This window comes from Arachis hypogaea, chromosome 2, assembly GCF_003086295.3.
Source record: "Arachis hypogaea cultivar Tifrunner chromosome 2, arahy.Tifrunner.gnm2.J5K5, whole genome shotgun sequence".
Lineage (NCBI taxonomy): Eukaryota > Viridiplantae > Streptophyta > Magnoliopsida > Fabales > Fabaceae > Arachis > Arachis hypogaea.
In genome coordinates, this window is record NC_092037.1 from 97,183,782 (window position 1) to 97,209,991 (window position 26,210).

At 29.9% G+C, this 26,210-nt stretch overlaps 3 protein-coding genes and 2 long non-coding RNA genes across 6 annotated transcripts; 3 read left to right on the plus strand and 2 right to left on the minus strand.

Moving 5' to 3' along the window:
• Positions 1–230: 230 nt before the first annotated feature.
• LOC112754603 (disease resistance protein RPV1-like) lies at positions 231–9,028 on the minus strand. 2 transcript variants are annotated; one of them, XM_072221565.1, is made up of 5 exons: positions 8,472–9,028; positions 2,525–3,620; positions 2,139–2,438; positions 655–2,019; positions 231–563 (listed from the first exon to the last, which is right to left on the minus strand). In XM_072221565.1, the coding sequence occupies exons 1-3, from the start codon at positions 8,966–8,968 to the stop codon at positions 2,247–2,249; spliced, it is 1,785 nt and encodes a 594-aa protein (XP_072077666.1). In that variant the 5' UTR covers positions 8,969–9,028; the 3' UTR covers positions 231–563; positions 655–2,019; positions 2,139–2,246. The 2 variants fall into 2 exon arrangements, with proteins under 2 accessions (XP_072077666.1, XP_029149037.2); XM_029293204.2 differs by having other exon boundaries at positions 655–2,038.
• A 2,964-nt stretch (positions 9,029–11,992) lies between these two features.
• LOC140180435 (uncharacterized) lies at positions 11,993–20,241 on the plus strand. Its single transcript, XR_011874677.1, has 2 exons — positions 11,993–12,825; positions 18,857–20,241. It is a non-coding gene; the product is annotated as an uncharacterized lncRNA (long non-coding RNA).
• On the minus strand, positions 18,453–18,889 carry LOC114925406 (uncharacterized). Its single transcript, XR_011874678.1, has 2 exons — positions 18,750–18,889; positions 18,453–18,658 (listed from the first exon to the last, which is right to left on the minus strand). It is a non-coding gene; the product is annotated as an uncharacterized lncRNA (long non-coding RNA).
• A 2,650-nt stretch (positions 20,242–22,891) lies between the features above and the next one.
• On the plus strand, positions 22,892–25,969 carry LOC140173083 (uncharacterized). Its single transcript, XM_072221566.1, has 2 exons — positions 22,892–25,343; positions 25,417–25,969. Exons 1-2 carry the CDS (start codon positions 23,927–23,929, stop codon positions 25,422–25,424), a joined length of 1,425 nt encoding a protein of 474 aa, XP_072077667.1. The 5' UTR covers positions 22,892–23,926; the 3' UTR covers positions 25,425–25,969.
• Positions 25,427–26,035, plus strand: LOC112728950 (uncharacterized). Its single transcript, XM_025779316.2, has one exon. It carries the CDS (start codon positions 25,427–25,429, stop codon positions 26,033–26,035), a length of 609 nt encoding a protein of 202 aa, XP_025635101.2.
• Positions 26,036–26,210: the final 175 nt, after the last annotated feature.

Genomic DNA, 26,210 nt, shown 5'->3' on the forward strand with positions numbered 1-26,210 from the left:
CATTTTGTTTATATTCACCATATTAACTTTAAATTTTAGTGTGACTCTGCACATTCTAATATCTAATTTTTTTGGTTTTTTATTTTATCTCTAGATTGGATTATAGTATGTCAATAAATATTTTAGTTTTAAATGCATAAAGTTAAGAATTGAAACAAGAATCTTTATAATTATGAAAATGTATCATGCTATTAAAATTGAAACAAGAATCTTTGATTGAATGCTAGAAGTACCAGAATAAATTAAAATCGTGTGAATTTGAGAAGACTTTACATGCAGTAATACATAAATTAAAACTTAAGAATAGAAACTCCTCACTTGTGTAAAAAAAAAAAAAAGTGTGGCATTCCCAAGAATCATGACAAAAAGTGGTTCAATTACATTAGGATACACAAATCAAATAAGAGTTTCACAAGATAAGAAAAGTGAATGTAAGTGCATCTGTTTGTACAAACTTTCAAATAGTAGTACAAGGTGGAATTAGAAGCATGATTCTTTTGCTGATGTTGAAAATCAAATGCAGTGGTAGTACTCCCCTTGTTGCCTTTTAAATCCAGATTACTCTGTAAATGAATAAAATAAATGCATTTCAATAACATAAACGTGCACACTCTATAATTATAATCATTTTAGAATGTGCCTGATTAATAATACCTTTGGATCAAGCAGCTAACTTTCTTTCACTATTCTTGGTCATGCAATTTACTTCTTCAGGAGTCAATGTGATTTTCCTTTAATCTTTTGCATCATCTTGCTTTTCAGTGCGTCTATATTCTGCGTTGTGATGGAGTTATGACGATGAGGGTTCAACTGCAACTTGAACTCCAATTCAGGTTTTTGAATGACATCCACGACAGTTGAGGCATATATTGGCAAAATCCCACACCCTTTGATAAAAACCTGTTTTTTCCTTTCTTCTACTCTCTTCTCATATTCAGGTCTATCAACACTGAATCTGAATGACATCTTTTGGTTGCTAGTGCTGTCATCATCATCACACATTTCAATTTCCCTAAACATGTCTTCATCAGGAAATTGATAAGTCCAAATAATAACGTGATCTTCAGAGTTCCGTCGACTTTCAGGAACAAAGTTTGGCCTTGTAATTTGAAATGTGTGCTTTACATCATCTCCGAAGTGGCGGTATTCACACTTGATATTGACCTCAATCCATTTACCTAAAAAAGGAGGAGGTAAGTTTTGAGAAACAACACAAGAGAAGATGAAACCCAACAATTGGTAGTAAGGTTGATCAAGTTCAATTGTTATGGACGCTTCTGTTGTCTGACATCCAAACCACTCTGGAACTTTGTACCCTGGATAACAAATACGACCATCCATTCTACGATAATCATAATAATTTATCATCTCATATTGACCTGTTAAACAAAACAAAACATTTCTGAATATTGCAATATCATTCAGCGACTCCTCTTCCAATTTCACGCAATTTTCAAATGAGATCCGACTCCTGTTCAAACTAAATACTGCCATCAAACTGAATATTCTTTCCAGTGATGTGCACTCATTAGCAAGAAGCACTTCAATAGATGGTGGAAGCTCCGGTATAGATCGAAGACTACAACAACCACTTATGTCAAGAGTCAATAAGCTTGATAGTGTTTTGATGTGGCGTGGAAGCTCAATTAGCTCTGTGCAATCCCAAAGACAAAGATGCACAAGATATATAGAGCAACAGAATTCATATGGTAAACTCTTAATTCTCAACAAAGAGAAATGCGAAGCCGTCAGTTTCTCTGATGACACCGAAAATTCCTCCAGGCTTGAGCACATTTGAACCCCGAGTGTTTTAAGAGATTTCAAATATATGTTGCTTTTGACACTCTTCAATCTTTTTGCAACCATCAAGAAACAATCCCTCAAGTGTTTGGATGGATAAAATAGATGGATGAAGTTGACATAGATTTTCACAACACAAAAGGTTTGACCTTTTAAGCTTTGTTGCTTTACTCAAGTCTGGGAGCTCTACCAACTTTATACATCCACTAAGGTCAAGCTCTGTCAAATTCACAAGATTCTGTAACAATTTAGAGATACATTCATCACATTATGCAAAAATCCTTGATTTTCAATCAAAAGTAAACGGATAAAAAAGAAGTTCATATTGGTATTAGTACCTGTGGTCCATCCCAGAGTTTAGAAGTTTGACTGTTAGTCATCCTAAGCTCAACAAGTTTCTCTGCACAAGACCTTAATGGTAGAGAATTCAGAGGACAACTATTCCACTACAGATAGCTGCGTTTTGCAGGAAACGGGTCCAGGGTTGTGGGAATGTAGACTTTGGACTGTCTTTGATCCGAAGGAGCATAAAGCTTAAGAAATCTTAGACGAGGCATATTTTTAAAGGTGTCCGCATTTAAGTGTAGATCTCCAATTTGGGACAAGTCTATCATAATGCCTTCTACTAAACTTTTTTCCTGAAAAACCAAAAACGAGTATTAACAAAATGCTATTGTAATGGTTTAAGACAAGCAAAAACAATATAGGTGTGCCGTTTTCTTACCTCACTATTTTTCAATAAGTTGCAGAAATCTTCAGGTTTATTTATTCGAGTGAGTTTTCCAGGATCTTTATTTGATTCTTGGCGAACGACTTCCCAACCCATTTGTTGTATCAAGTCATACATTTCTATTCTATCGCTGAAAATAGTTATAAGAGATTTACGCTGAAGAGTGCTTATACCAATGTCGCCAAAGAAACCACAACAGTCTAAAAACCTTATAACATTATCCTTGTATTCTCCTCTTAAAAAGAATGCAATGTCAAGGAATATGTTCTTGTCTGAATCATCTAATCCATCATAACTCAATTTTAAGACATTGTAGATGTCCACATTGGAATGAACCCTGAGTTTTTTCAATGCACTTTCCCATTCTTTTATGCTCCTTGAGTGTAGAAAGGATCCCAATACTTTCAATGCTAATGGAATGCCTTCTGCATAATTAACTGCCATTTCTGAAAGCTCTTCATATCCATGTTTAGGACAGCTTTTGTGAAAGGCTTTTAAGCAAAAAAGCTCAAGGGAACTCTCAAAGCTCAATCCCCAAACCTTGTATCTTTTATCCACTCCTTTAGCAATTAGAATTTGCTCGTCTCTTGTTGTTACAATGACCCTACTACCTGCTCCCAAACAGATTGGTTCTCTTGTTAGATAATCTAACTTGTCTAATGCATCCACATCATCAAGCACTATGAGCACCTTTTTCCGACTCAACCTTCTCTTAACATTCATAGATCTTGCATGGGCTGATCCTTTCACAAGGAGATGTTCTCCCTCAAGTAGTTCAGAAATAAGTTTCTCATATAAGCTGTGTTCACCAGACTTTTGAGATTTTTCTCTTACATTTTCTAGAAAGCAGCAACCTTCATATCGAGAGGCATATCTGTCGAATATTGCTCTAGCAATTGTTGTTTTACCTATGCCTCCCATTCCCCAAATTCCCACAATTCGAACTTCATCAGACTTCATTGCCATTAAAGGTTGAAGAAATTCAAAATGTTCATCAATTCCGACAAGGTCTTGGGGTGCATTTGAAAAAAGATGCGATAATTTTTCCGAAATATTCTTGACAATATCTTTGATGAGTTCTGATTCATTTCTATCGTATATGGAAAAGAAAAAGAAAGTATATCATAATACAAGTAAAATTAGACAAGAATAAGAAGAAGAGGAAGAAGAAAAAACAATAATAATGGAGACGAGAAATAAAAAGAAAATGAGCATGTTTAAGCGGGTGATATGTGGCTAATTTTTTTTATATTGATTAAATATATGTGTAATATATTATTATTGGAAGATTAGGTATTTTTCTTTGATATGGTGTTTTTTTTTGTATTATTCAAATCGGAGGGTCCGAGTTGCTTAAAGAAAAAAATAAACTATAAATCGGAGGATCCGATTTGTATTTTTCATTTTTTTATTTTTAAAAATAAAAATCGGACGGTCCGATTTCGAAAACATAAATTAGACCGTCCGATTAGTGTTGTTTTCTTCTCTTTTTTTTAAATCAAAACGGACATCCGATTAGATTTTTTATTTTTTTTTATTTTTTCCTAAACTCAAAAAGGACCATCCGATTTCCACTAAAACACTACTGACACCACATATATGAAAAGCATTCCTCTTCTCCACAGTGTTGTATCATTCAATCCTTTTCTCCATATCAAAAATAAAAAACGGTGATATATAGTGAGTTTATATTTTAATACTAATTATATCAAACAATTTAGATATTTAGTCAAATATATTAAATTAATTTTTAACTTTTTTTTTTATGAAAGTGATTTTTTTCCCATGTGTAGCTAATTTTTTTAATATCTAAACCAACTAAATATTGTTATTTATTGCTGTTTCTTATTCAACAGCGTATGAAAATCATCCAAATCTTTATTAGTTTGCTTTTCTCAGTTGAAACGGATATGACCAACTTAAGGTGAATGCATAACTCTGTTTATTTGTACGATTTAGTATGAAACTAGATCTATATCCGCGCATATCACGAAATTTAGATAGATATATAAATTAATATAAAATTTAACAATTATGTAATTACAAATTTATAAAGCATGAAAAATTATGAAAATATTTAATTCAAATTTGTTTATGTAATTTTATTCAATTTAGAATTTCAATATAATAATAATTATGATATTAAAATATTTTGATTCTTATACTAATATTTTTAATTTTTTATGTATGTGTGAGATAATATCTTTTTTTTTAATCAAAACCAAATTTCTAGTACAACTAAACAAAGTTAACGTTAAAAGGTAATCTATTTAATTCTTTTTAAAACTAATCCTAAATTTAACCATTTTAAAATTAAAAGAAGTATTCTAGTATTAGTAAATTGATACTTCTAATTTTTAATACAATTAAATAATTTTAACTCAGAAAGGATATTTTAATCTTTTAAAATTAATTATTTTTTTTCAAAGATAGATATTTTATTGATTAATTAAATAAATGGATGGTCTAGAATAGTATTTTTTATTTTAAATATTAGAGAGGAATATATTTTTTGCTGGATTATAAAAGTGAGGAATATATTACGAAATTGTGAAAGATAGTTAAAAAATTCTAAAAATTAAATTTTGATATCAAAATTTGATGGTTAAATTTGTGTTAATGAATTTTTTTATTTTTTTAATAATTAAATATCAGTTTTGTGTTTATAAATTTTTTATTATTTTAAAATCATAAATCTAAATTTTTAATTTGTGTACTTACAAAATTTACATTTTAGCCATCATAAAATTTGACCTTCAAATTTCTTTTAAAATTTTAATATGTTCAAATCTGATGATCTAATTTGATAATTCAATTAACAAAAATGAATTTCTATATTAAAAAAAAAAGCACCAAACTTACCCATAATTATGGATAACACAACAGCATGGTCATCCATTTCTAAAAAAAATTAGCCGAATAGGACAACACAAGAATGGATGTGGATTTCTCCAAAATAACGAACAATAACTAAAAAAAGAAGAAAGTGAGACTATTGGGGATATTTCAGATACTTGTGCACTACTATATAGTTTTAATTAATATAGTGATAGTTTTATTAAATTTATAATTAAGTTTATATATATATATATATATTTTAATTAAGATTTTATAATTATATCAGATTTTGTAATTAAATTTTTATTGTAACAAAAAGAGTTTTTAATTTGAATATGAAACCAAAGGAAGTGTTAGACTCGAGTATGAGGAGGAGGGGTGCTTCACCTCGTTGTGGGATTAGAGGAAGCAGAACTCGAACTCTGCGAGTTGTGTTCCTTCAGATGTAAAGAAAAAATTACCCAGAACAAACAAAACGGAGGGTCCGAATTCCATATTTCAAATTTCAAATTCTATAAGCTGCAAATCGGACCATACGATTTGTAAAGCAGAATTTTATGACCAAAGAACTCGCATGGTCCGAGTTGTGTACTCTGAGTTTTTTCAATTTTTTTAACACAAATCGGACCCTCCGATTTATGTACTCTGAATTTTTTTCAACTTTTTCAACACAAATCGGAGAGTCCGATTTGTGTACTCCCACAATTTTAAAAAACACCAAAAATTACCATGTTAAAATATATCACTTATTTTACTTCCATATCAAAATTTTGTTGCCTAACAAAAATGCTGAAATTAATATAATATTTCGATAAACAAAACGAATATAAAAAATATAGAGACCTAATTGAAAATTCGATGAAAATTACAGGTTTCGACAAAATAATTAAACCATTTATAAAGTCTTCTAAAATTAATTCTAAAAAGGTATTTTGGTTTTTTAAAATTTATAATACAATTAAACAAATTAAATTTTAAAAAGGTAATTAAATCTTTTCAAAATTAACTATAAAGTTATTTTATTTTAAGGCTTTCTAAAATCAAATTCAATTTTCTAATACAATTAAACAACTTTAATTCTAGAAGGTATTATTTTAGTCTTTTTATTATTAAAGTCAAGTTCCTAATTTCTAATAAAACCAAATAATCTTTATTCATCCTATAGTATTTTAGTATTTTCCAAATTAATCCTAAACGAGTATTTAGTCTTTTAAAAAATTAATTATAAAAATATTTTAGTCTTTTAAAATTAATTCTCGAAAGGTATTTTAATTTCTTAAAATGAACTCTTTCCGTGTTTTATCATTTTAAAATTAAATTTAAATGTCTAATTTTTCATACAATCAAACAATATTAATTAGTCATATATAAGGATATTTTAGTGGTTATAAAGCTTAATCCTAAAAAGTTATTTAATTTTTTTAAAAATTAATTATAGGAATATTTTAATATTTTAAATACTCAAATTTATAATTTTAAATATATTTAAATAAAATTAATTCTAAAAAGGTATTTTAGTCTTTTAAAAATGAACTATAAGTGTATTTTAGTCTTTTTAATATAAAATTAAAATTTATATTTTCTAATAAAGTTAAATAATTATTAATCATATAAAGATATTTTAGACTTTTTAAAAACTTTAAAATAATATTTCACTATTTTTAGATTTTTGAAAATAAACTATAAAAATATTTTAGTCTTTTCAAAATTAATGCTAAATGTGCATTTTAATCTTTTATAATAAACTCTGTGAATATTTTAATATTTTTAAAATCCTATTCAAATTTAATTCTAATATCATTTAATAATCTTTAACTTAAAAAGGGTATTTTAGTTTTTTATTAATACTAAAAGGTTGTTTTTGTTATAATGTTAAAAACGATACTCTAAATCTTTTGTAACATTACTCAAAATAATATTTTAGTCTTTTATAAATAATTTAAAGAATATTTTAGGATAAAATAAACTGTGATATATTTTTAAATTTAATTAATATTTTAAATAAAAGTATACAAATATAAATATTGAGGTTTAAAATATAATTTATTAATTATTGATTAATGATATAACATTAAATTAAATTCAAATAAAATAAACTGGAAAGAATAATTTTTATTCTTAATTAAGAGGGATACGATAAAACTCACCTGTGTATAATATACCTTCCTAGCTAGTTGCTATGATTGCTAATTGCTAGATAGTACTAGTAGTATATCTCTTTCTCTTTTAAATTTTAGCCAACACTACTTAAAGAAAGAATATTATTTGTATTTTTGTATACACTTTTTTATACATTTTTTAACTTTAATATTAGAAGTGATTCATATGAAATAAAAAATTAAAAAATCAAAGTTTTTTTGTTAGAAAAATTATTTAATTTCCTAACTTATTTGTGGGCAATACATATATTAATTATAATCATAAATTATGTTATTTCAAATTAAATGACTTATATAATGATGATTTCATTTATTGTTATAAATGCTAATTGAATAAGTCATTATTACTTTTGATTTGGAATTAAATGAGAATAAAACCGGATTTATCTTTTGTTCCTCAGATAATTATCTTTTGGATTTTAGATATATTATCTTTTGGGCTTTAGATATTATATTATTATTTTATTTGGGTTTTAGGGTTTAATGAGTGCCCATGCTCAAATATAAATAGACCTTCAGGGTTTCGGTCCCCAATATACTAAAGCCGCTTTTGTTGCTCCTTCCCAATCAAAAGAGTTACAGTTCAGCCACTTAGGAATACAAAAGACTTTGGTTGAGGAGGATCGAAAGAACCACAAGACCCAAATTCTTCCATTAGTTTCTGACTCTTATGAGTGAAGGTACGCTTCCGCATTATATTATTTTTGGTGATTCAATACGGATGATCTGGATTATTGAAATTGATTTATTCCAACATTTTTTACCTAAAAAATACACCAAAATTATATAGAAAATGGTATAGATATAATCTATTTAAAGTAAACGAATTTGATGTAAGAGCAATGATTAACTCACTGTAGGGGTAATAAATATAAAATTAAATAATAAATAGTAAAAGAGGCTACATAACAAAAATATATATTTTTATGGATGAAAAATTTTACCGATATTTGGATGGATAATGAATTCCAGATAAATTTGCCGTCTTCTTCAAAATAGATTTCCAATTCTGCATAATTTCCTCTTCATATCTCTCTTTGTAGACATCAAAAGCTTCTGCAAAAGTTCCTTTTTGATGCCTTATATGAGAAGGATCAACATTATAAAAAACAGGTATCACAATCCTTTCATATTGTTCCATGCATTCAATAATCTTCACAAGCTCCTCCATACACCATCTTGAAGAAGCATAGTGTTCCGAAAAGATAACCAATGACATGTATGATTGCTCAATTGCTCGAAGGAGGGTGGATGAAATCTGATCTCCAGGATGAAGTTTTTCATCGTCAACAAAGAAATCAATTTGATTACGCTTCAAGTCTGTTGTCAAATGACTAAGAAAAGAAGTGCGAATGTCTATTCCTCGAAAACTGACGAAGACATCATGTTTGATTAGTGGAACATTGAAAGCAGATGAACTAGAGAAAGGAGAATATGTCATCGAATGTTTTGTGTGTGTGTTTCTTAGTGTCGTGTAATTCTTAGCTAAAGATTAAGGTTTTATAAAGAAAGAGCCAAGTGAAGTACTAAAAAATTAAATAATAATAACGAGGTGGCTAGGTTCTTCCTGGCTATTTCTTGGTTGATTCCTCTCCCTTTGTTAAAACTTCAAACTTAAAATCATAATAGAGATAGCTTTGCTTTACTTTTCTTGCCTTCTTGGTTGATTCCTCTCCATCTATGATCCTCATTTTAAGACATACAAGAATAAGAAGTACTAAAAAATTAAATACTTATTTTATATTTTGAGTTTTTTATTTGTACTTTTTTTTTTAAAGTAAGGAAGAAAATTTTTTTCTTTTACAATATTTGAAAAGCACATAACGAATGTATTCCTGAGTTATCTATTTGAACATTTTTTTTAAAAAATATTAATTTACTAATGTATTCCTATATTTTTGCTGAAAGATAAGTTTTTCTATTAAAAGAATTCATACCTCTTAAATGTAATATTATACAAATAATAATACTTTTAATGTGAGATTTTTCTATTATACTCATCTTTAAAAGTAAAAAAAAATGTAATTGGTTATTGCTTGTTAAAACTAAAACATTAATTTTTTTTAAATTGCTTTGGTGTGTGCACGCAGTAATATGTGTATACAAAATTTGTTATATGTATTTCATATTATTATTATTAAAAGAATTTATTTTAAATTAAAGTGTTAATAATATAACATGTTTTTTTATTAATAACTTATGTAATTATTCTATTTTATATAAATAATACAGAACAATACTTTTCAAACATAGCATATAATGTCAAATAGTTTTTTATTCCGTATGACCATAATTGTAATTTTGATAAAAGGTGCTTACATATTTTTTATTAAAGTAATTAAATTACTTCTTATTCTAATAAGATGCACTTTTATAAGTAAATCCAAACATAAAATATTTTTATTTTGCCAATGAATTATAATTCAAATGGCATAGTCTTTCCATACTCAATTAAGAGGTCGCGAGTTCAAGTCCCCTATCTTTGGTAAAAATAAAATAAAATATTTTTATTTTTGGTTTTAAAAATCTCTCAATTGTACAAACAATAAAAAAATAAAAAGTTGGATAATTGGTCCTCTAAGGTTGAATCGACACGGACAGTTATGTATTAGTGTGGTGGAGAGTGACTTGCAAGTCATTAAACTAAAAACAAAAAGATTTTTTAAGAGATTAAAGGCGAGTTTGAATTAGTTTTTTAAAAAAAATATTTATTATTTTTATCTTTTGAAAAGAAAACTTTTACATACAAAAATTATTTTATATTTAAATAAATTTTTTAAAAATAAATTTTAAATATTAAAAATGTATTTTGTTTCTATTTTTTTAAAAATAAGATATTGTTAATTTAAAAAAAATTAAATAATTTACTTTTTTTAATAAAAATATTTTTTTAAAAACGTATCTAAATAAATTTTAATAAATAAAAGTATTTTATTAAAAAAATATAATTTTTTTACTCAAAAAAATCAATCTAAACTAACATTAATTTATTAAAATATTTTAAAAGCAAATAATAATTACATAATTACATAAACATTATCAATGGAGAACCAACTTGTAAGCGAATAAAATAATCCCCCAAAATATGTGCGTGGGGTTCATTTATGTAAAATATATGGTGTGAAAGCACAGAGTCTGTATGTTGTTTTTACGTGTTTAGTGGTGATCTTTTGTATTTCATTTTGCTTAATGTTATTGTTCTCAACTTTTCTTCATTGACGTGATGCAACATGATCAAAATATACCAATCATTCTATCCGTGGTGGAGCTTGAAAAAATTTTTTGGAGGGGTCAAAAATTTTAATAAAAAATTATATAATAATATTTATATTAAAATAAAATTTGTAAATATAATTATTTTATTTTTAAATTTATTATTAATATGTAAAATTACATATGATTAAGATTAACAAAAGAATAATTCTGATTTTGATTAGTAAAAAATTTTGTTTTAGTTAATAAGCCAAATTGATTTTAAATAAAAAATCAATTTTAAAAAAGAATTAGTTTTTACATGAAAAAAAAAATTAGTTTTTGCACATATAAACCTATTTTTATTTAGAAAACTAATTTTTTTTATCTTAAAACTGATTTTTCTTTTCAAAAACTAATTTTTTATTTAAATTATATAAAATCAATTATAATTTATAAATTATTTTTTAATATTTTAAAAAATTAATTTTATCTTTGATAATATTTATCTCTCAAAAATCTTAAGATTAATTATTTTTGTTATTATTTTTATTATAAATCAAATAATATAATATAATAAAACAAAACCTTAAATTTCTAATAAAATAAAAATATTAAAATTTATTAATATAAACAGTGTTGATACTATAATTTTATTAAATTTGTAAAGTTAATTTAAAAATAAAATAATGACTTTTTATTAATAACTGATATTACTACTAATTATATTATAATTTTTATTATTCTAAATATAAAATAATACATGAAAATATATGAGAAGTTAAATATAATTTAGTGTTAATTCTATAATAATATTTAATTTATAACGTTGATTTAAAGATATATTACTTCTTATTGATTTAAAGTATATCAATTTAACCATACAAGTTAACTTTATTTTCTTTAAAATAAAACTACTAATATTTTTTACAAGAATTTTGGGGGCCATGACCCCATTGCCTCACAAAGCTCTGCCACTACATTTTATCTGTATATTAAAAATCACTCACTAATTAATTAATTAATATATATAAAAATATGTATTTATTATTTTAATTTTTTATTATATTATTATAAATATATTTGATTATTCTATTATTATATATTTAATTATTCTAATGATTTATTATTTGATTTAAAATATATATAAATTAATAAGTCAACCCCAAACTAATAAAGTCATGTTAGCTTCTTCCACAATCTGCTTCCTCTTTCATATCTATCGGTTCTATTATTATTTTATTCTTCATTTTCTCTCGGTTATTGTATTTTTCGCAAATGGTTCCAAGAATGTGAGACAGAAATTTCTTTTAGTCTTATGACAGAAATTTCATAAAACCAACACGCTTTTGGTCTTATGGCAATTACCAAGTGGTTACCACCAAGAAGCTTTTGTCATTTGTTATAAATTTCAGGTTTATTACCTCTTATCTCTATCAATGTTCTGAAAATCGGGATCGAATCGTGAACTGGACGCTAAAGCGGTTCGAACAATTAAAAAAACCGTAAAATTAAAAAACCGGCGTTGAACCGACGAATCGGTCGGTTACCGGTCGGTCGAACCGAACCGGGACCTGGCCGGTTTTTTAGCTGTGCAGCAAAACGCTGCCGTTTTGCGTTTTGTTAACCTCAGGGACGCGAACCCTAGCGCAGCCGCGTCCCTCATTCCTCCCCTCCTTCCCCAACGTTCCCTCTCCCTCTCTCCAACCTCCATTGCCACCCTCCTGAACTCTGCAACCGCCGCTTCCACCACCGTCCGGCGCCGACCTTGTCGCCGCAACCCACCTTCTTTTCTCCTCCCTTTCTCCCTTCGCCTCCTCTCTCTTCACTCCCCCCTCAACACCCCTGCCTCCACCGAACCACCGCTGCGACCCCCATTGTCGCCGGCGGCCTACACACATCACCACCAACCCCAGTCTGTTTCCCCCAGTCGCGACCCTTCCTCTCCACCTTGCGCCCCGCTTCCCGCTCGCTCGGCACCACTGCCCCCTGCCTGCGCCACCCTCTGCTCCACCGCGAGGCTCGTCGCCGCCACCGCTACTAGGCGATGTCACTGTCTTCCTCCCTTTCCATTTTCCAACACCAATCTCTTTTGCCCTATTCCAGGTTCCCCTGCCTCCAGTGCTTTGTTTCCTTTCTTTTCAGTTAATTATGTTTGTTGTTCTTAGTCAGTTAGTCGATTAATTTTGGTTGCTAGGATAGTTAGCTTGCATGCTGTTAGGTAGCTAGGTTGTGGTTACAAGATTCTAGGCCTGATAAGTGTTCGGTTCCTGTTTACTTTTTGCTTGCTAGTTATTTGGTTGTTGTGTGGTGATGTCCTGTGTTATTTTTGTTCCTGCTATGCTGCTTTCTCCATGCTGCCTTGCTGCACTTTACTTGTGAAATTGTACTTGCTGCTGCCTGAACTTATGCTTTCATGCCTCATATGTAATTTTTGCTGCTTATTGCTACCCAGAACGTCCGATTTATTGCCAGAATGCTGCCCAAATTTTTAGAAATTGTCTTGGTTTTAAACTTGCTACCTAGAGTTGAACTTGACTCTTTTTGGAATTGCGTTTCACTTGACTTTTACCGAGCTCAATTCTTTGGTTACTTGGGTCAGCATTGCCGTGTTTCTTATGTTTCTCGTGATATGCTTTGCACCTTCCATATGGCTCACTCTTTCACAATGATTGGTGGATTTCATTTGTCTAAACCTTTTCATTCCACTTGGTTCTTAACTTGCTTTTGTTACACTAAGTGCATTTTAACTTTTTGCAACACCACTTATTGCCCATTCAATGATCATGACATTGTCGATGATTTGTTTTCCTAATATATGCTCTTATGCACAATTTCTTATTTCATCATCAATGACTGCATTTTCTTCTTGTTTTCTGCATATGTCACTCCTTGCTTATCATTAGATTTTGTATAGCTAATATACTAGGCTTATCATATATTGTATTTAATTTGTTAGGAAGGAAAGAAAAAAAAAGAAAGCAAAAGTCGCAATATAATCCAATCGATATTGAAACTATTGATAAGGTTAATTTTTGGGTGACGGAAAAGGTTGTTATATAGTACTTTTAATTTGAATGATATTTTAAAGTTTAGATTAGACTATAATTATATTTTCATGTGTTTATTTATATTTTATTTATTATTTTATTATAAAACAGTTTTTTCGGTTTAACCACGGTCGAACCGATTGAACCTATAAACTAATAAACCAGTATCTAGAACGATTCGATGACCGATTCGGTTTTTAAAACCTTGATCTCTATATTATTTACTCAATTTTATATTATATCACTATAACCTTAAAAATTAGAATTGAGTTCATATTTTGAATTCAAATTTATAATAAAGTCCTTTAAATAACTTTATTAGTAATTATTACCAAAAAATGGTTAGGTATGTTATTAGGTAAAAATTTATATATAATTATTTTTTATAAAATTAATAAATAATTTAATATGTTTGAGTAAATTATCAACCATTTATATGGCAATCTCTCAAAGAAGATCATGTGAGTAACTTGTTTATATATGGGCTCCACTCATTCAATTAATACACGCCGTGTCTCTATCTCCCTTTGTGTATTACAATTTCTATGTTCTTTCCCTCTTTATATTCCAGTTTAGAAGTTTTAAGTCACCATACCGTGTGGTTGGTTGATTTTGGCTTTTTTTTTTTTCTAATTAAGTTAGCATATATAGCGTGAGCTTCTTTTTCTCTAATAAACATACTTGTCTATTAAAATAAGTTTGTCTACCACAATTGAATGAACTCCAACTAAAACATGCTTTTATTTTAATAAAGAGTACAAAATTCTTTGAAACATAGTAATCGATAGCTGAGATGAAAGGAGAACATATGTCTTTGAAAGCAAGCAAAATGCATGACATGAATGTTAGTTATTTTAATTGCGGTCTAATCAGTTAGTAAAGCCAGTAAATGAAACAAACAACAAAATCTCAACCCAACAAGTAGAAATCACAAATCAAAGATGAACTGCTAGTCATAATGAATTGCATCCTAAACTAACTGCCAAAATTTTTGTTTTGGTCAGAATTCTTGAAAACAAATAATTTTAAACTGTTTCTGATTTCAATGATTTGATATGAAGATACATCAAAGATTACCATACACAACTGAAAATGTTAAAAATCAAATAGGAATGTTTAATTGAATATTCACTTCCCTTTAAGTTAAATTCTATAGGCACTTAAATAAATTAAAATCATTTACCAAAAATTATCTCACAATTTTGTTTTCAGTTTATCCAATCTCTTCAGTAAAATTATGTGGATTGAAATTTAGTAGGGTTTAAATTGAAATTCTTTGGTTAAATTTATGCAGAATAAATAGTTAACAAATAATATAAGTCTGCTTAAACTTTTTATAGTTGGCAATGATTAGAATGAATTCACATAATTGACGAAATTGAATTTTCTTATTATTAGCATCAATAATTTCATACTGCCTATATTTGGATTTTTTATTTTTATAAATTAAATAAATGTAATTTATGGAATTTTTTTTTTACATTATTTTATAGAATAAGTTGAGCTTTTTTTTTTAACCAAAGATAGAAAGACTCGAACCGATCTCTTAGTTGAGTATCGAAAAATTATGTTATTTAAGTTTTTTTTTAACGAGCTATAACTCAAATGATACAGTCTCTTTATACTTAGTTACTCAGAGACAGATTCAAAGCTTACAGATTTAAAGCCATTGTCTTCGTCACAATTTCACATAAGAGAGAAGTTGGAATTTGTGACTTGGAAGTTAATATTATATAAACCAAGATATAAGAAAGAGAGAGAATGGGGGGGGGGGGTTATTCAGGACAATGCAGGGGGTTGTGGAACAACAACAAAACATCAAGATATGGAAATATATATGAATTTTTTTTAATACGGAATAAAATGTGCTTTTTGTTTTCTTTTCTAAGAATAATTTTACGCATTTTTAGTTAGCTAATAATTAGTTTAAAAATAATTTCATTCTTGATAGTAATTTTGTTTAAATATAATTTTTAGTGTGTATCTTGATATTAATTATCGGTATAATTCTTTTAATTGTTTGACATGACTTAAAAGTGTTAAGATTTGATATATGCTTAAATTTTGAAAGTTTGATGTTGTCAAATTCTTTTTTTAATTATTTTTACTACTTGACTAGAGAGTTATTAGTCCATTGTTCTAACTTGTCATTTAAAAAACTTTAAACTCATATTTTGTTTACATTCACTATATTAACTTTAAATTTTAGTGTGACTCTGCACATTCTAATATCCAGTTTTTTGGATTTTTATTTTATCTCTAGATTGAATTATAGTATGTCAATAAATATTTTATTTTTAAATGCATAAATCATAACTCACTCAAAGTATAAATTAGTTTTATGATGAGTCATGCAATGATGTAGCTAAGTATTGAATAAATTAGGCCTAATTTTGAAATGGTGAGAGACAAATGAAGTTGATTCTATTTACACTGCTGGGATTGCTGCTGAGCAACAATAATAAGAGTAGTTCTATTTCTCTGTCTCTCTCTACCAACAAAGGAACCATGTCTATATTAGGTAGAGAGAGAGAAATAAAACTTGGTAATGATGCATTTCTTGAAAATTCAACGGAGGCAGGCTTGGATTATTGGGCTTAAATGATTACTCAAACCATTTACTCATGTCTACTAAAAGAATCTATATTGATGGTTTCAGTGGCTAAGAGAAGGGGGGTTGAATCTTAGCCCCCTTTTCGTTTGCTGACACTTGCTGGACTTAGAGAAAACTTTTCTGTTTCTAGCTCGTCCCTAGCCACGAGACATTTTCATTTTGTCTCGTCACTTGACACGAGACATTTTTTATTTTTCATCTGAACAGTAAAAACAGAATTGAAGTAGGAAGAGAGAGAAGATTACACCCAGATATATCCTGGTTCAGCTGCTAAGTGCAGTGCAGCCTACATCCAGTCTCCATCACAACAATGATGGAATTTCACTATAATCATCCAAATTACAAATTGTAAAGTGCTAACCCAACTTACAAGGGGATTCCCACATAATCATGAAACACAACACAGATGTACAAAGGAACTCTAAGACATCTATGGCTTTTTCTTTAAATTTTGCACTCTCTGCCTTTTTCCGCTCTATGACTTTTTCTTACAAACCTCACTGTTTGCCTTTTTCCATGAGACTCAAGACATGACAAAATTAAACAGAAAAATACTAAACAGAAAACATTGAAGGAGAAGAAGAACTGCTAGCTTAGGTAGCTCTGAGACTTCTGTGCCTTGCACTCTCAAATCTTACTCCTTGCTCCAAACAGTGGCTGTTCTCTCTTTTTAAAGAAGAGGGAAGCCTCCACACTTGAAGCCAACACCCAAACCAACTTCTTCCTCCTTCAAGAAACAGAACCGGTTCGGCCACATAGAGAGAGAAGAGATAACCATGCAAAACCCAACATGCAATTACCTCTAGTCCTTTCTTGATCATCACTCTTCATCAATCCGAGCGCTCCATCCTTGGCTTCCTCTCCAAGATGGATTTCTGGCCCTTAATGCTTCATGATGATGATGACTTCATCTGCTTCAATCTCTGCCTCTTCCATCACTTCGCCACTCTAGCTACTTCCTGTGGTGGTTGAGCAGAATCAAAGACAAGCCATGCTTCAAGAATCTCCCTTGCTGGCCGAATCTTCTTCCTTCCTTTTGAGTATGAAGGATCCGAGATTACCTCACCAAATCTTACCTCATATGGTGATTATCTCAGCCACAACATAATTTTGGTTTTCATTTTCTTACCATCATTAACTTGATGGCCTTGATGCATGCAACTTCTTCTTTTTCTTTTTGGTAGCTTAGTGTAGCTTCCATGGTTTCCTGTGTAATAACCGAAGAAGAAAAGCAAAGATGAGAGAGAGGAGAGAGAAGTTTGAACACAAGCTAATGGGTAATAACAAAGTGAAATTAAAGTCCAATTTCCCTAACTTAGAGTGGCGTGTAGCATTATGATCACCATCATGTCAATCACACTTTCTCTCTCATGTTCCCCATGCTAGTGAATTAAATTTCAAATCCTTCCAAAGAGTGAAATGGAATCCGTTGGAAGCATTGAGGCTTTTTCTTTGCTTCATGGATTCGGATAAAGCATGGAAACATTCATTAATGTTGGGCTTGGTAGCAAATAGATTTCATTTTGGCCCAACTAGTAATATTTGCTTTTCTGATGGATTTTTGGATCAAGTATTGAACAAATAGGAAAACTTTCATTTGGGCTTGTAGTAACAATAACTCAATCTGGCCCAATAACAAGAATAATAATTCAGCCACAACAAATAAAACATTTTTTTTTCATCAATGCTGAATGTACTTATAGAACGCTTGAGCTTGCAATGATTTTTCTTTTATTTTCGGCCCATATTAAAATCCAGCAAAACAAAATTATTAATTAACATATGTTAAATGAAAATTAAATTAATAATTTTGTAATTAATTATTTTAATAATATTTGCTCATCACAAATACTAATTTGGAGTTTTCCAAACTCATCATATATAATTAATGAAAATGTATCATGCTATTAAAATTGAAACGAGAATCTTTGATTGAATGCTAAAAGTACCAGAGTAAATTAAAATCATGTGAATTTGAGAAGGCTTTACATGCAGTAATACATAAATTAAAACTTAATAATAGAAACTCCTCACTCAGTGTAAAAAAAAGTGTGGCATTCCCAAGAATCCTGACAAAAAGTGGTTCAATTAGATTAGGATACACAAATCAAATAAGAGTTTCACAAGATCACAAAAGTGAATATAAGTGCATCTGTTTCTACAAACTTTCAAATAGTAATACAAGGTGGAATTAGAGGCATGAAGCTTTTGCTAATGTTGAAAATCAAATGCAGTGGTAGTACTCCCCCTTGCTGCCTTTTACATCCAGACTACTCTACAAATGAATAAAATAAGTGCATTTCAATAACATAAACGTGCACACTCTACAATTATAATCATGTTAGAATGTGCCTGATTAATAATACCTTTGATAAAGCAGCTAACTTTCTTTCACTATTCTTAGTCATGCAACTTACTTCTTCAGAAGTCGATGTGATTTTCCTTTAATCTTCCGGATCATCTTGCTTTTCAGTGCGTCTATACTCTGCCTTGTGATGGAGTTATGACGATGAGGGTTCAACTGCAACTTGCACTCCAATTCAAGTTTTTGAATGACATCCACGACAGTTGAGGCATACATTGGCAAAACCCCACACCCTTTGATAAAAACCTGTTTTTTCCTTTCTTCTACTCTCTTCTCATATTCAGGTCTATCAACACTGAATCTGAATGACATCTTTTGGTTGCTAGTGCTGTCATCATCATCACACATTTCAATTTCCCTAAACATGTCTTCATCAGGAAATTGATAAGTCCAAATAATAACGTGATCTTCAGAGTTCCGTCGTCTTTCAGGAACAAAGTTTAGCCTTGTAATTAGAAATGTGTGCTTTACATCATCTCCGACGTGGCCGTATTCACACCTAATATTGAGAGTACCCAATTTATTAAAATAAGGAGGCGGTATGTTTTGAGAAACAACACAAGAGAAGATGAAACCCAACAACTGGTAGTAAGGTTGATCAAGTTCAATTGTTATGGACGCTTCTGTTGTCTGACATCCAAACCACTCTGGAACGTTGTACCCTGGATAACAAATACAACCATCCATGCTACGATAATGATAATAATTTATCATCTGATATTGACCTGTTAAAAAAAAGCAAAACATTTCTGAATATCGTGAGATGGGCATCTTCCGCAATATCATTCAGCGACTCCTCTTCCAATTTCACGCAATTTTCAAATGAGATCTGTCTTCTGTTCAAACTAAATACTGCCTTCAAACTGAATATTCTTTCCAGTGATGTGCACCCATTAGCAAGAAGCACTTCAATAGATGGTGGAAGCTCCGGTATAGATCGAAGACTACAACAACCTCTTACGTCAAGAGTCAGTAACCTTGATAGGGTTTTGATGTTGTGTGGAAGCTCAATTAGCTCTCTGCATTGGAAAAGACAGAGATACCGAAGATATATAGAGCAACAGAATTCATTTGGTAGACTCTTAATTCTTAACAAAGAGAAACACGAAGCCGTCAGTTTCTCTGACGACACCGAAAATTCCTCCAGGCTTGAGCACATTCGAACCCTGAGTGTTTTAAGAGACTTCAAATATATGTTGCCTTTGACACTCTTCAATTTTTTGCAACCATTAAGATACAATACCTCAAGTGTTTGGATGGATAAAATAGATGGATGAAGTTGACATAGATTTTCACAACCCTTTAGGTTTAACCTTTTAAGCTTTGTTGCTTTACTCAAGTATGGGAGCTCTACCAACTTTATACATCCACCAAGGTCAAGGTTTGTCAAACTCACAAGATCCTGTAATAATTTAGAGATACATTCATCACATTATGCAAAAATCCTTGATATCCAATCAAAAGAAAATGAATAAAAAAGAAGTTCATATTGGTATTAGTACCTGTGCTCCATCCCAGATAGGGGCGGAGCTAGGCTAACTATTTAGGGAGGCGGTATTTAATAATTTACTATAAATATTTTATATTACTATTTCTATTGATAAAATTAAAAAAAAATAAATATATAATTTCAATCAAAATAAGACAATAATATATAAAAATTACCACTTACAGTTTATATCATGAAAAGGCTATTCGACGTTTTTTTCTATTTTCAAAATCATCTAGAATTGAATTTGTGTCGAAAATAGCTGCCAATTCTTTCTCTATATAGATGACCAAATTGTCTGCAAGAAATTCATCAGTCATCTTACTTCGGAGTCTTGTCTTAACAATTTTTATTGCTGAAAAATTTCTTTCTGTTGTTGCTGTAGACACTGGTAGAGTCAAAACAAGACGTATTAATCTATCAACCATGTGATAAATTCTTGATTTTCCCGTTTCTTGCAACTTGTTGCACAATTCAGAAAGTGTACCAATGCCTTTCAAATGATTTGCTATATCATGCTGATAATGTTGCAACTGAGATTTCAAAATATTTAGCTCATTAGAAGGAAAGTAAAGGGGATAAAACTTCTCTGCTAACTTGCTAATTTATTCAATATTAAATGATTTGAAATTGTCCTTAGGATCCAAAGCACAACTCAAAGTCAAAAGCTCTATTGTTTGCTCATTAAATCTACTATTCAACTCTTGTATTTGAGAGTCAATTGTTGCCAAAAATATATCTATTCGATAATGATGCTCAACTATCACACTTGGTTGACGAGATCGACCTCTTCCAAAAACATATTGTGCACTCATATTAGGGACTTCAATTTCATGCTTTTCACAAAAATCTTTAACATTTGCAAGAAAATTGCACCATCCACCATCCCTTAATTGTTGAAGAAGTAACTTTGATGTAGAAACAATATGCATTGCATTAAGAATATCTTGAGATTGTTGTTGCAGTGCTTGGCAAAGAACATTAGTGATTCCCATAATCTCTTACATCAAGTGCAAAGTGAAAACAAATTCAAATGACAATAATATTTTACTAACACTATAAGCCTCTTCTCTAATTGAATTTCTCACCTTAGTAGCAAGAATATGTAGAATTTCTTTTTGGACATCATTTGAAGTATATTTAGCATTTTTTGGAGCATTTTTCAAAACATTCTTTTTCACTCTTTCATCGTAAGATCCCAAAAATTTCAACATTTCCAAAAAGTTACCTCTGTTGCTTGAACTTTGGCTTTCATCATGTCCTCTGTATGCACAACCTTGAAATGTCAACCATCTAATGCAATCTATAGATGCTCCTAGTCGAATTCGATTCTTTTCAATCTCTTCTGATGTTTGCTTATGAAGAAGTCTGTCGATATGTTGTGATTGTTTCATCAAATCATCACATGATTTCAGTGCCTTATGATGGAATGAGTTAGGACCTTTGCTAATGTGATTCAAAAGAGCACATTCTTTTCCACTATTTACTTTCTTCCAATTCCTGAAACCATTCTCAATAAAAGCATTTGAACCCGTATTGATTGAAGGTTCCTTAGCAAAAAGAAAGCACGGAAAACAATATATAGCATCATCTTCTATAGAATATTCTAACCAAGATGGGAACAATTTAAACCATGAAACTTGAAAGCGACGATGACTTTTATCACCAGAAAATGGATAATTATCAAGAATTGGTTGATTTGGCCCAACTTTAATATAAGCCCGACGGATTTCATCTCTTTTATTTGGAGGAAACTTCCAAATCATTGGTCGCATTCCAGGATCTCTTTCCAAACGAAAAACATCTAGTTGATTTGGAAGAAGTCGTGGACGCTTTGAGCTATTCAATGGAGAACTTGAAGTAATGAAATTTGATGACCCCTCAAGTATTGGAGTAGTAATAGTAGAAGCATCTTTGTTCTCTTGATATTTTCTTTTAAAAAATGTATCAATGGTTTTGAACTTACTCATGATTCAAATAGCCAAATAAGTTCCTATAATTAAAAATATATTTAGCAAAAAGTGTAAATTACAGTCTAAATCTTTATAAAATATAAAAATTATATTTTAATTTAAAATAAAATATTAAAATTCAGAACAATAATACTAACATCCTAGTATAAATAATATAAAATTGTAATTAAATAGTTAACTAATAAAAAAAACTAAATATACAAGCTAACATATAATAACATAAAATTAATTAACAAATAATAATAAATAAACTAATTAAGTAAATAATTAAATATATAAAAAAGAATAAAAATAGAACATTTTTTGAGAAAAAGAAATGAAAAATCACTTGTTGAACTATTATCTTTTATTTTTAATCTGCAAAAAAAAAAAAAGAGTCAAAGAGGTAAAAGATAAAAAGATTAAAAAAATAAAAAAGAAGAAGAATAGAAAAAGTTGTTACCTGGAATTTTAGAAAGTGAAGATGGGAAGGGAGAGAGGAGGAGACGCTGATAAATAAAAAAAGGGATGGAAAACTGGTTGGAGGCTTGTAGCGCTGGGAATTGGGAAATAAAATAAGGGAATAGGGAATGGGTTATTGGGCTGGGTTTTTTAAAAACTAGAAGGGGTTGAAAAAGTTATAGAATAAAAAAAGAGGGGGGCTGAGAAATAAAAAAAAAGGGAACAGACTTCTATTTTTTTTTTAAAATAAAAATTAAATTTTGGGGGGGGGGATTGCCCCCCTTTTCTTATACTTACCTGCGCCCCTGTTTAAAAATATGCCTCGTCTAAGATTTCTTAAGTTTTATGCTTCTTGGTATCGAAGACAGTGCAAAGTCTATGTTCCCACAACCCTGGACCCGTTTCCTGCAAAACTCAGCTATTTGGAGTGGAATAGTTGTCCTCTGATTTCTCTACCATCAAGGTTTTGTGTAGAGAAACTTGTTGAGTTTAGGATGACTAACAGTAAAATTTCTAAACTCTGGGATCAGGGGCGCAGGTACGTATAAGAAAAGGGGGCAATGGCCCCCCCCAAAAATTTTAATTTTTATTTAAAAAAAAAATAGAAGTCTGTTCCCTTTTTTTTATTTCTCAACCCCCTCTTTTTTTATTCTATAACTTTTTCAACCCCTTCTAGTTTTTAAAAAACCCAGCCCAATAACCTATTCCCTATTCCCTTATTTTATTTCCTAATTCCCAGTGCTACAAGCCTCTAACCAGTTTCCCATCCCTTTTTTTATTTATCAGCGTCTCCTCCTCTCTCCCTTCCCATCTTCACTTTCTAAAATTTCAGGTAACAACTTTTCCTATTCTTCTTCTTCTTTATTTTTTTAATCTTTTTATCTTTTACCTCTTTGACTCTTTTTTTTTTTGTAGATTAAAAATAAAAGATAATAGTTCAACAAGTGATTTTTCACTTCTTTTTCTCAAAAAATGTTCTATTTTTATTCTTTTTTATATATTTAATTATTTACTTAATTAGTTTATTTATTATTATTTGTTAATTAATTTTATGTTATTATATGTTAGCTTGTATATTTAGTTTTTTTTATTAGTTAACTATTTAATTACAATTTTATATTATTTATACTAGGATGTTAGTATTATTGTTCTGAATTTTAATATTTTATTTTAAATTAAAATATAATTTTTATATTTTATAAAGATTTAGACTGTAATTTACACTTTTTGCTAAATATATTTTTAATTATAGGAACTTATTTGGCTATTTGAATCATGAGTAAGTTCATCAAAACCATTGATACATTTTTTAAAAGAAAAGATCAAGAGAACGAAGATGCTTCTACTATTACTACTCCAATACTTGAGGGGTCATCAAATTTCATTACTTCAAGTTCTCCATTGAATAGCTCAAAGCGTCCACGACTTCTTCCAAATCAACTAGATGTTTTTCGTTTGGAAAGAGATCCTGGAATGCGACCAATGATTTGGAAGTTTCCTCCAAATAAAAGAGATGAAATCCGTCGGGCTTATATTAAAGTTGGGCCAAATCAACCAATTCTTGATAATTATCCATTTTCTGGTGATAAAAGTCATCGTCGCTTTCAAGCTTCATGGTTTAAATTGTTCCCATCTTGGTTAGAATATTCTATAGAAGATGATGCTATATATTGTTTTCCGTGCTTTCTTTTTGCTAAGGAACCTTCAATCAATACGGGTTCAAATGCTTTTATTGAGAATGGTTTCAGGAATTGGAAGAAAGTAAATAGTGGAAAAGAATATGCTCTTTTGAATCACATTAGCAAAGGTCCTAACTCATTCCATCATAAGGCGCTGAAATCATGTGATGATTTGATGAAACAATCACAACATATCGACAGACTTCTTCATAAGCAAACATCAGAAGAGATTGAAAAGAATCGAATTCGACTAGGAGCATCTATAGATTGCATTAGATGGTTGACATTTCAAGGTTGTGTATACAGAGGACATGATGAAAGCCAAAGTTCAAGCAACAGAGGTAACTTTTTGGAAATGTTGAAATTTTTGGGATCTTACAATGAAAGAGTGAAAAAGAATGTTTTGGAAAATGCTCCAAAAAATGCTAAATATACTTCAAATGATGTCCAAAAAGAAATTCTACATATTCTTGCTACTAAGGTGAGAAATTCAATTAGAGAAGAGATTGGAGATGCCAAATTTTGTATTATTGTTGATGAAGCTAGAGATGAATCTAAAAAGGAGCAAATGGCCATTGTTTTGAGATTTGTTACTCTAGATGGTTTTGTTAAAGAGAGATTTTTTGATCTTGTGCATGTCACTGATACTTGTGCAACAACTTTAAAGAAAGAATTAATTTCTGTCCTTTCTCATTATAATCTCCAAGATGAAAATATTAGGGGTCAAGGATATGATGGTGCTAGCAACATGTGGGGCGAGTGGAATGGTTTGCAAGCTTTGTTTCTTAAAGATTCTCCACAAGCATATTATGTACATTGTTTTGCTCATAGGTTACAATTAGCATTGATGGCAACTTCAAGAGAGGTACTTCAAATTCATGAATTTTTTACTCAATTAAACTCTATTGTCACTATTGTTAGTGCTTCTTCAAAAAGACATGATCAATTACAAGAAGTTCAAGCAATTGAAAATGCAAACTTGGTTGCTCAAAATGAATTAGAAACAGGCAAAGGTGCGAATCAAATAAGCACTTTACAAAGAGCTGGGGATACTCGATGGAGCTCTCACTTTAATTCTATTTGCAGTTTGGTAAAAATGTTTACTGCTACCAACATTGTTCTCAATAATATCATTGAAGACGGGACAACTTATGCACAAAGAGGTGAGGCTTATAGTGTTAGTAAAATATTATTGTCATTTGAATTTGTTTTCACTTTGCACTTGATGAAAGAGATTATGGGAATCACTAATGTTCTTTGCCAAGCACTGCAACAACAATCTCAAGATATTCTTAATGCAATGCATATTGTTTCTACATCAAAGTTACTTCTTCAACAATTAAGGGATGGTGGATGGTGCAATTTTCTTGCAAATGTTAAAGATTTTTGTGAAAAGCATGAAATTGAAGTCCCTAATATGAGTGCACAATATGTTTTTGGAAGAGGTCGATCTCGTCAACCAAGTGTGATAGTTGAGCATCATTATCGAATAGATATATTCTTGGCAACAATTGACTCTCAAATACAAGAGTTGAATAGTAGATTTAATGAGCAAACAATAGAGCTTTTGACTTTGAGTTGTGCTTTGGATCCTAAGGACAATTTCAAATCATTTAATATTGAAGAAATTAGCAAGTTAGCAGAGAAGTTTTATCCCCTTTACTTTCCTTCTAATGAGCTAAATATTTTGAAATCTCAGTTGTAACATTATCAGCATGATATACCAAATCATTTGAAAGGCATTGGTACACTTTCTGAATTGTGCAACAAGTTGCAAGAAACGGAAAAATCAAGAATTTATCACATGGTTGATAGATTAATACGTCTTGTTTTGACTCTACCAGTGTCTACAGCAACAACAGAAAGAACTTTTTCAGCAA